The sequence below is a fragment of the Nicotiana sylvestris genome, chromosome 3, assembly GCF_000393655.2.
Source record: "Nicotiana sylvestris chromosome 3, ASM39365v2, whole genome shotgun sequence".
Lineage (NCBI taxonomy): Eukaryota > Viridiplantae > Streptophyta > Magnoliopsida > Solanales > Solanaceae > Nicotiana > Nicotiana sylvestris.
The window spans coordinates 106763256-106774338 of record NC_091059.1 but is presented as its reverse complement, the minus strand read 5'-3'; the positions used below and the strand labels follow the sequence as shown (position 1 = coordinate 106774338).

Sequence of the window (11083 nt, the reverse complement as noted above, 5' to 3'; positions counted from 1 at the left end):
TAATAGATATGAACAAATATTCACAACAACCTTGGAAGCCAAGTGCTGCTCCTCTACCAATTCTGAAGAAATTCAAAATGCCCGATATTTTGAAATACGATGGAACAACTGATCCACGAGACCATGTAACTGCATGTACAACCGGTGTAAAGGGCAACGACTTGACCAAACAAGAAATTGAATCAGTATTGGTCAAAAAAATTCGGTGAAACACTCACTAAGGGAGCATTAACATGGTATTCTCTTTTACCGAAAATTCTATAAATTTTTTTGCTGGGCTTGCAGATTCATTAAACAAAGCACACTCGGGAGCTCAAAAAGTCGAAAAAAGAATGGAGGATATTTTCAAAATAAAGCAAGGAGATTCGGAGCTGATTAGAGAATTCGTAGACAGATTCCAGCGTGAAAGGATGATGTTGCCATGCGTACCTGATAACTGGGCGGCTATGGCTTTTGCCAGTAATCTAAATGAAAAAAGTTCAGAAGCCACGAGACAACTCAAGAAAAGTCTACGTGAATTTCCAGAAACAACTTGGAATGATGTTTACAACAGATACAACACGAAGCTGCGGATAGAAGAAGATACCATCACTCAGTCTCAAAAAGAGGAGAGGGTAAGTTCAAGACGTGCTAAAACTAAAAAAAGGTCCGGTAAAAACAGGTATGAGCCCTACATAGGACCAGTAGGGAGAGACTCGCGTTCAAAGCAGGATAACTCAAGGTACGATTATAGATCGAGAGATAGAGAATCAGGTTCATCATCAAGGTTTGGAAAAGAGCGAAATGCACGAGAGATGCGAGATGATGATAGAGGCTTGAAGGCGAAGTTTGGCAGTTACAATTTCAATGTTAGCACATCAGAGTTAGTAGCAGTATTAAGAAGCATGAGAGATAAGGTGCGATGGCCAAAGGAAATGAGATCAAACCCGAATAGCCGAAATCCTGATTTTTGGTGCGAGTTTCATAACGATCATGGTCACAAAACGGCGGATTGTAGATTGCTACAAGGTGAAGTTGACCATTTGTTAAAGCAAGGATATCTAACCGAATTGTTTAGTGAAAAAGATAAGCAACCATATATGAAGAACATGCAGGAGCCCCCTAAACCCTCTTCACCCAAAAGGACTGTTAATGTTATAAGTGGAGGACAAGAAATTAATGGCGTGACATATACGGCAGCCAAGAAAGTTTCAAAAATTATAGTCACACACGGGAAGCGAGTTCGACATGTTTTGGAAGAAGAAAGTATTACATTTGATGATGCATATGTAGATGGCATACTAACCCCACACAATGACGCACTGGTAATATCTTTACTTGTATATGACACTAATGTGAAATGAGTTTTGATCGATCCAGGTAGCTCCGTGAATATCATTTTGCTAAGAGTGGTAAACGAAATGCAAGCAGAAGATAAGCTGATACCCAAGGCGCACACCTTATCTGGTTTTGACAACTCGAGCGTCGTAACAAAAGGGGAGATAATACTCACCACAGTCACAGAAGGAGTTGTCAAAGACACAAAATTTCAGGTGGTAGAGATGGACATGGCTTACAATATGATTCTCGGAAGACCATAGATTCACAAAATGGATGTTGCACCATCTACCCTACATCAAGTTATTAAATTCCCTTCACAATAGGGAATACGACAAATCTGTGGTGATTAGCAAACATTTAGGAGCATCAATTCCGTAGTAGATTCAAGTGCAAAAAAGGAAGAAAAATAGCAACCACAGAATCCAGTTGATGATGCTGCAACACAAGCCTCAACTGAACACGTGCGAACAGATGTAGACTCGAGGCCCAATTCCATCCAAGAACTAGAGGAAAATGAAAACATCAAAACAACGATTGAAGAATTAGAAGTTGTAGTAATATTTGCACCTTGGCCTGAAAGGAAAGTCTACATTGGGGCCAACCTAAGCCATGAAATGAAAGGTAAGTTGACTGAATTTTTGAAAACTAACGTGGATTGTTTTGCCTGGTCCCATTCTGATATGATAGGAATACCTACGGAAGTGATGACTCACAAGTTAAATGAAGATCCATCATATCCACCTGTCAAACAAAAGAAAAGAAAGCAAGGATCTTTCAAAAATCAGGTGATTCAAGATGAGGAACGTTGGAGCCACATATCAAAGGTTGGTGACCAAAAGGTTTCAAGAATATTTAGGGAAAACCATGAAAGTCTATATAAATGATATGTTGGTCAAGTCAAAACAAGCAGGGGATCATATCCAACACTTGTCTAATACATTTCAGATTCTCCGTAAATTTAACATGAAGCTAAACCCCGAGAAATGTGCATTTGGAGTTTCGTCAGGTAAGTTCTTGGGATTTCTTGTTTCTAACCATGGAATTGAAGTAAATCCCGCATAGATTAAAGCTATTGAGGAAATTCCTGATACACTTACAAGTAAAAAAGAAGTACAGAGACTGACGGGAAGAATAACAGCCTTGGGAAGCTTTATTTCCAAATCATCAGAAAAATGCGTCAGATTCTTTTCAGCTCTAAAAAAGCAAGATCAGTTCGAATGGTCTGAGGAATATCAACAAGCTCTTAAAAATTTGAAAGTATACTTGTCAAATCCACGTTGATTGTGAAACCAAAAGATGGGAAAAAACTACTCATCTACCTTACTGTTTCAGAAGTAGCGGTAGGTGATGTTTTAGTTCGTGAAGACCAAGGTAAACAATCTCCAATTTATTATGTTAGCAAGTCATTATTAGATGCTGAGACTCGGTATGCTTATCTAGAAAAACTTGCACTTGCATTAATTATGGCATCTAGGAAATTAAGACCTTATTTTCAATGTCATCCCATCTCTGTAGTAACTACCTACCACCTACGTAATATATTACATAAACAAGAGTTATTAGGTAGGTTAGCCAAGTGGTCCATAGAGCTAAGTGAATATGACATTATATATCAACCTAGAACTGCAATAAAGTCACAGGTGTTAGCATATTTTGTGACAGATTTTAGCCAAGGGATACAACTAGAAGTAGAAAAAGAACTACAGGTATTCAATGGGTCTAATCTAGGAACTTGGACTTTATTTACTGATGGTTCATCGAATGTGAAAGGGGCAGGTCTAGGTATTGTTTTGGTACCACCTACGGGAGAAACCATATGACAAGTCATAAAATGTCACCCTATTAATAATAATGAGGCAGAGTATGAAGTTGTGATTGCAGGTTTAGAACTGGAACGAGAGCTTGCCATAGAACAGGTCGTAATTAAAAGCGATTCACAGCTCGTAGTTAACCAAATGCTGGGGACTTATACAGCCAGAGAGGCAAGAATGCAGCAATACCTGGAAAAGGCACATGATCTGGTTAGGCAATTCCAAACCTAGAAAGTCGTGCAGATACCAAGAGAGGAAAATGCCGAGACAGACGCCTTAGCTAATCTTGCACCTGCTATAGAAGTGACAAATGACGAAAATGCTTCTGCAATTCATTTATTTCATTCAGTACTTGATCAAGACAAAAACGAGGTAAATTTAAATAATTTAACTTGGAATTGGAGAAACGATATTGTCACTTTTTTGCAGTATGAAATTTTACCTGAAGATAAGAAAAAGGCTCAAGCACTCCGCAAAAAAGTTGCTCGGTACTGTTTAAAGCAAATCTTTATCGTAAAATGTTCTGTGGTCCCAAAGCAAGATGCCTCGGACATTCTCAAACAGAGTATGTGATGAGAGAAATACACAAGGGACATTGTGGAAATCACACGGGAGCTAGATCTTTAGTAAAAACCATGATTAGAGCCGGTTATTATTGGCCAAAAATGGAGGAAGACGCGGAAAAGTTTGTGGCTAAATGTGACAAATGCCAAAGATATGGTAACAACATGCATAAACCAGCTGAATTGTTACATCCGGTCATTGCACCGTGGCCTTTTATGAAGTGGGGGATGGATATCGTGGGTCCACTACTACAAGCCAAAGGCAAGGTAAGATTTTTGCTAGTACTCACTGATTACTTTACTAAGTGGGCAGAAGCAGGAGCTTTTAAACAGGTACGAGAAAAAGAGGTCAGATATTTCATTTGGAAAAACATCATATGCTAATTCGGTGTACCAAAAGAAATCGTATGTGATAATGGCCCGCAATTTATAGGCACGCAAATCACATAATTTTTTTAGAGTTGGCAAATTAAAAGAATTACTTCAACGCTTACCATCCGGTGGGTAATGGACAAGCCGAATCAACGAATAAAGTCATTATCAACAATTTGAAGAAAAGGTTGGAGAAATCTAAAGGCAATTAACCAGAGGTGTTACCTGGAGTCTTGTGGGCTTATCGAACAACTGCAAAAACAAGTACGGGGGAAACACCGTTTTCACTTGTATACGGAGCTGAAGCCTTAATTCCAATCGAGATAGGGGAACCAAGCACGAGATATGCACAAGCAATTAAGGAGTCAAATGAAGAAGAAATGCGAGTAAACCTGGATTTACTTGAAGAAATGAGGGAAGCTACATTAATAAGGATGGCAGCGCAAAAACAAGTTATGGAATGATACTATAACTGGAAAGCTCATCTCAGATATTTCAAGATTGGGGACTTCATACTAAAGAAAGTTTTCCAATCAACGAGGGCTGCTAATGCATGAAAGTTAAGTCCAACTTGGGAAGGACCTTATAAGATTCACGATATTGCAAGAAAAGGAGCATACGAACTGGAAACAATGGATGACAAGATTCTACCTTCAAATTGGAATGTTGTTCATCTGAAGAGATACTATTTCTAAGGAAAGGAAATACCCACGGGTAGGTACCCTCATTTTAAACTTTTTTTTGAATTGTTAAACTTTTACTAACGATTTTAGATGATAGGCAAAAAGCTAGCCCGCACTAAATGATGAATTACGACCTGAAAAGACACATGGAAAGAACATAATTCCCGGTCTAGGGTTACAACTATTCTGATAGAAATTTAAATGGGTTAAGCAGTCTTCATCTATAATCGTATCTCCGAGTCCCGTATGTTTTTCCTTTTAAGGAAAAGGACCACATGGAAGGAATAATCAAGTACTCGAGATTTCATACTTCAAAACTCAAACACTTGGGGACTATATAATATACATATGATATATGTATAAAGAAGGCAAAGAAGACTGAAAACAATTAAAGTTCAAGTCAAACCCAAAAGTCTACCCATCAAATGTATCAAGTTCAGAGCAAAGTCACGAGCCAATAACACAAGCCAGTCAAAAAACCTTCATATAGATTTCAAAATCTTATTATGTCTAGGTTAAAGGCAATATTTAGCCATGGGTTATAAAAAACCCTTGGATTTTATTTCCTTTTTTTGCAAATCTATTGTAAAGAAAACAGTTACGAAAAAGTTATAGAAGATATTCAAATACCTGTAAGATGTTATTTAAACTTGACAAAGTTCAAATGAAACTTTATCAAAGTTATTTCAAGAAATATGTGTGTTCCTATTTCTTTTTTCGTATATTTACACCATTATGAAGTTGAGACGTCTTCTTCATTAAGTGTCGTATATAAAAGGGCTCTCTTTTATAATTTCATGTCTGATTCAAAGATACATGAAGTTAATAAAGCATTTTGTAAAAAAAATGCAAAAAGGGTATGATGAAAACCCCACAAATTAACAAACAAGACCTTGAATATAAAGGCAAAAAAGAGCAAAAAAGAAACTCAAGGTACTTAAGTTGAAACGAAAACTTTGTAATATTAAGTTTAGACTAAGTATGAACTTAGTCATAAACTGATTGTCATTTTTACAAAATGCCCCGAAAAGGTCTGGGGACTTGTCATTTCCAAAAACTAAACCCCCAAATGGGGCCAGGGGTAAAACCACATTCCACCAAGAAAGAAAAAAAAGGAGAGTCACACTTCATAAACTTTCACTAAGGGGTAGAAGAAGAATCTAAAGCGGTATTGTTAGAAAGAGAAGGTTCGAGTTGACTTGAAGGAGCTGGGGCATTCACCGTAGCTATATCATCTTCAACATGCTCAGGAGTATCAGCCATGGGAGAATGAAAATTTTGGCCTTGCCGAGTTTTTTCAATAGTCTCTTTCATCTTGGCTAACTCAGCATCCAAGTTAAAACCCTCTTGGCTAGCCTCCACAAGGGTATCATGGCGTGCGTTTAAAATAGCCCAACTCACTTCAATAGCAGTCTTGTCCTCAAGAATCTCATAATCTCTCTCTCATTGGTCAATCTCGTTTTTAAGCTCTTCCTTCTCGGCCAAAGCAACATCATAAGAAGATTGCAGAGGGGCAAGTGAACTTTCTAAAAATCTGACCTTATCAGAAGACTCAAGAAGATCTTCTTGGGTCCGGGTAAGTGTTTGAACAAGTTCACCGGCGTAAACCTCTTTCTCGTTTAGCAATGCCTTCAACCCTCTAATCTCTTCACTAGCTTTGGAGAGTTGCTCAGAAAATGATGTCTCGAGGAGATTTTTATCTTTGTCAGCTTGATTTGAGGAAGCCTTCTCAACTGCTAACTCTGAAGTCAAAACCTTCAACTGATGCTCTAAGGTGCACTTGCTTTCTTCTAACACTTCCATATCAAGTTGAATGCTTTCATATTGTTCTTTCTAGTTGTCTGCTTCAATCTGATAATCATGCATTAACTGCTCCGTATAAGAAACCCTCTTCATCATCTCTGTGCCAACAAGATTGATCTAGAAAAGAAGAAAGGGGTAAGAACCTTAATAAAAGAATAATGGAATAAAGTGTAAAAAGAAGCAAATAACTTTAATGATGATTGCACTATATCATTCATCCAAGTCAAAGAGCTATGACTCTCGAGCTTGGATTTCTCAACTGGACCTATCAGAGGTTTCAACCATACGTTAGCCCGACCTGACTTTTTCAAAAGATTACCATCGACAGGGACCTCAATGGTAATCTGCTTCATCGCTCCACTTCCACTCGAAGAACCAACCTCAGTACGAGGAATAGTAGTAGGGGAGTTGTAGAGGAAGTCATAACAACTTGGGGCGGAGCAACAACAGTAGCAGTCACAACTGGCAAAGAACGCACCGCAGGGACAGGCATGGTAAAAGAGGCAAGGGGTACTTCATCAGAAACCAAATCCAAATTTTCACTATCAAACCCACAAGAAAAAAACTGATCAATAGAGTCACGAGCTGCTGCAGGAGTATCATCATCAAAGCTCACCAAGGTGGCTTCAACAGCCTCGGTTATGGGAACAGAATGGGGAGGAGTCGCTTCATTATCTGAAAAAATGCGTCTTCTGGCCCGCGGCCTTTTAATCAAGGAACCTCCATCCTGTTCCTCCTCTTCTTCAGAATCCTTGGTTGTATCAGTTTTTCTTTTTGATGAAGAACTCAAGATTATCTCTTGAGCTCTTTCCAAAGAAACTCTGGAAGCCGTGACTGCTTCAACACTTACACCACAAATGGGAAATCCTGATAAAAAGAAGGATCAAACAAATTCTAAGGGAAAGATGAATGAAAATATGAAAGGGAGATGAGTAAAACATTTACCATGAGTTTTAACCTTCCAACCAAACCTATGCGAAAGATTTTCCAAGATTTACCTTCCTTTGGAGCAACTTTCAATAACTTTTGTACCCAACCACGAAAATTGGGAATCTCATCAGCAGTTCCCATGGTTGCTGGAAAAAAGAAAAGGTTAAACAGTAGTGGGAAAAATAAAGGAAAAAAAGAGAGCAAGTTGTAAAAGAAAAACTGACGTGCAAAATTCCACTTTTTAGGAAATGAAAAATTTTCTTCGCCCACTAAACCAACAGTAGGGGTAGCAACAAACCTGGCATACCAGCCACAGTCCTTATCATCCTTTGGGCTAACTAACACTCTCTTACTTCTCGCCATTAAAGTGAAGATCCCATGACGAAAAAGCTTAGGGGAGTAGAGATGAATCAAATGGAAAAAAGTAAAAGTAAAGTTAGCCAACCTTGTTAAGTGCCTTAAACAAGCAACAACCCTCCACACAATGAGGCCAATATGTCCAAGACAAATGTCGAAAAATGACAGAATTCAATGATAACAGGATCAATGGGGGGTTTAAAATTCAGCATAAAGGGATATGTATACACAAAAGAAAACCCTATCAAGTAATATGTAATTCTTTGGTTTGCATTAGGAATTATAATAGGGAAATTAGGTCTCCAATGGCAATCTCTACGAACAACAAAGATCAAACCTTCGATGATTTGAGAAGGGTAAGCATCAACACGATCTAAAGAAGACATACAAGACACTTGGTTTCTAATCGATACTCTATTAGTGTAAAAAGATAGTTCAGCAGGGACAATTTCATCTACTAAGGTTCACGAACGGGTTCATTAGAGTCTTTACTTCTACATGAAGGTCTATGGTAGGAAAGAGAACCCCTAGTTCTAGAAGGAGGAGTAGAACTCACTGGAGGTAAGAAAATACCCCGTATAGATGAAGACCCTAAACTACGTAATCTTCCTCCTCTTCTGCTTCTAATAGGAGCAAGAGGAAGATCATCAACAATAGGGACTCTTCAAGGATTAGGGTTTGAAGAAGACATGGCAGTACGAGGAAGAAGAAAACGAAATTGAATATTTTAAGATATGAAACTTTTTATGAGAAAGACAAAGACAAAAGCTATATTTATACTCGGAAGCAACCGTCAAAGAAAAAAGTGCAATGATGGAAACGTTATGATGGAAACTATCGCTTCGTAATTGATGAAGCCGCAAAAAGCCCTAAAAGACGCTGAAAAGTTACAGAACCAATTAGAAGATGCCACGCATCACGAGCATTAAATGGAAGTGACATATGAAGCGTCAGTTCCAGAGAAAGTATAATGGCGGAAAATATTTCCGCTTTAATGAGATCCACTTCCCAAATATTCTATTGATAAATAAATGGCAAGTGGGGGGACTATCTGTATTAGGAAAAATCAAGTTAATATATCGAATTAATTATGTGATGACATGTCATGACACGTGGATCGGTAAAGGAATGACAGTTGGCAAAGAATAGTTAAAGAGGCACGAACTTTAGTAGGTACGGGCAAAGATCCAAGAAAGCCATAAGGAATAGATGCTCGAACCTCTTGATATTTTGAAGAAGCATTGAAAGAATGAACCTAAAATAGCAAAAGGGTATAGATACGTATTATTGGTAATTAATAGGCATTAGTTACGGAAAACATTATAGAATCTGTATTAAAATAGTTACGATTGCCAATTATAACGTTACATTAAATGTCATTAATTGTCCATAATGACTCCATTATTAAAGGATAGAAACGTGTTACTTAGAAATAACTATAAAAGGTGAGGAATGAACATTTGTAAGGACACAAAATACTATTGGAATATACTGATTTACTTTGCTTTCTATTCAGCTATTATTTACATCAATTATTTCTATTTCTGTTTGGTTATCAGTAATCCGAGTTCTTCTAAAAATAAGCATTGACCGAAATCCCTATTTTTGGTTAAATAATAGGAACTTATTAGAACGCCCTCTCCAGAAAAAAGGGGTTCATGAATATCTGGTAAGAATTCATTTGTGAGAAACCATTAACATAAATAACTTTAAGTCATCATAATTGAAAAATAAAAATATAAAGTAACAAATAAATCAAACGAAACTCGAGGAGGAGGAAATAGAAGCTTAGTGTAAGGGGAATGGAAGACATAAATCAACGGAGAACACAAATGATTGGTTTGTCTATCTCCTTTGTTCACTTTTACTTGACCACATTGGACATTGCACTCGCTGAGAACTAAATAAAGTGTGTATTTTATTATAATACCCATAATAATAATAGCATTTTAAAAAGTCTTGAAGGAATGCGCAGTTAATGATAGTAAAATAGGAGAAATTTTTTGTCTTTCTCTTGATTTACTAAAGTGGATAAGTAAAAGTGAAAATATACTTTTAGCATAATGTATTAGTAAAAATGAACTGAAGAATGTAAATTTCTGTATGTTGATAGGCTATAATTACGTATTTTAGTCGCTCATTACACTCTAATTTACTGCACTTTAGTTGAGCTTGAACTTTAATCGCTAGTGTTTTGCACTAAATGTGTGTTTTATGCCTTGTAGGAGTGATTCCGATCTATGTAGATGTTATGGAATGCATTCAAGCTATACCGGAGCTTTGAAGTCTGAGTAAAATCCCAAGGATTAAGTTGGGATCATGTTCGGGGATCAACCGATGATAGTGCACTTTAAGAATGAAACGAAGAATCGAGCAGGCATACTGTCACGACCCAAAAACTAACTCGGTCGTGGTGGCGCCTATCGTGAAACTAGGCCAGCCGACACAACTCCCGAATCAACCATTATTCAATAAAAGTTATTTTTATACCATTTATTAATCAATAATCTCATGATGTAAGTTTAAATGAATAGTGCAGAATAAATACACAAGCCTGACATCGGAATGTCACTAGTCATGAGCATCTACTACAATTGTCTAACAACATAAAGAACAACATGGCCGGAAAAATCACAAGAATACATTAAGGAAGAATAAAGAGGGAGAAAAGCAGGGTTGTGATCACCAGGCAGAGCTACCTTGATAACTCCGATGAACCAGCCACCGAGCTCAGAAATACCTGAATCTGCACATAAGGTGCATGGAGTAATGTGAGTACGCCAACTCAGTAAGCAATAAAAGTAAATGAAGACTGAGCAGTAAAAAATCACGTAAATCACGTCATAGCACCACAGTAGTTACAGTATGTTCCCAAAATAGGATATCATTCAAATCATTTCGTTAAATTTCTGACTTCAGTAATATCCTTTAGAAAATATCTTTCTAGCCTTTTCCATAGAGGTTTAATGAAATATATAGTGAAAGTGATGAAAATCATAATCGGCCCCTGGCAAAACATAGTTCGTATACCGCCCCTCGGCTAACAAAAATTCATAACCATTTCATAACTTATAAATTTCTGAGTAAGTAACAAAACTGAATCAGTGGCTAAATTCCGAACGCCTCATAAAAACTTCAGTAAAATGAAAGTTCTTTAAAATATTTGTTTAACATTTTCAATAAACGCTCGGTCTAAGATGAGTGAAAGCAGTAATTTAATCAACATATTCAACAGAAACTCACT

General features: G+C 37.3%; 1 protein-coding gene across 1 annotated transcript; it reads left to right on the top strand.

Annotated features, from left to right (window-relative positions):
- The first annotated feature begins 332 nt into the window (after nucleotides 1-332).
- LOC138887801 (uncharacterized) lies at nucleotides 333-1343 on the top strand. Its single transcript, XM_070169588.1, has one exon. It carries the CDS (start codon nucleotides 333-335, stop codon nucleotides 1341-1343), a length of 1011 nt encoding a protein of 336 aa, XP_070025689.1.
- Nucleotides 1344-11083: the final 9740 nt, after the last annotated feature.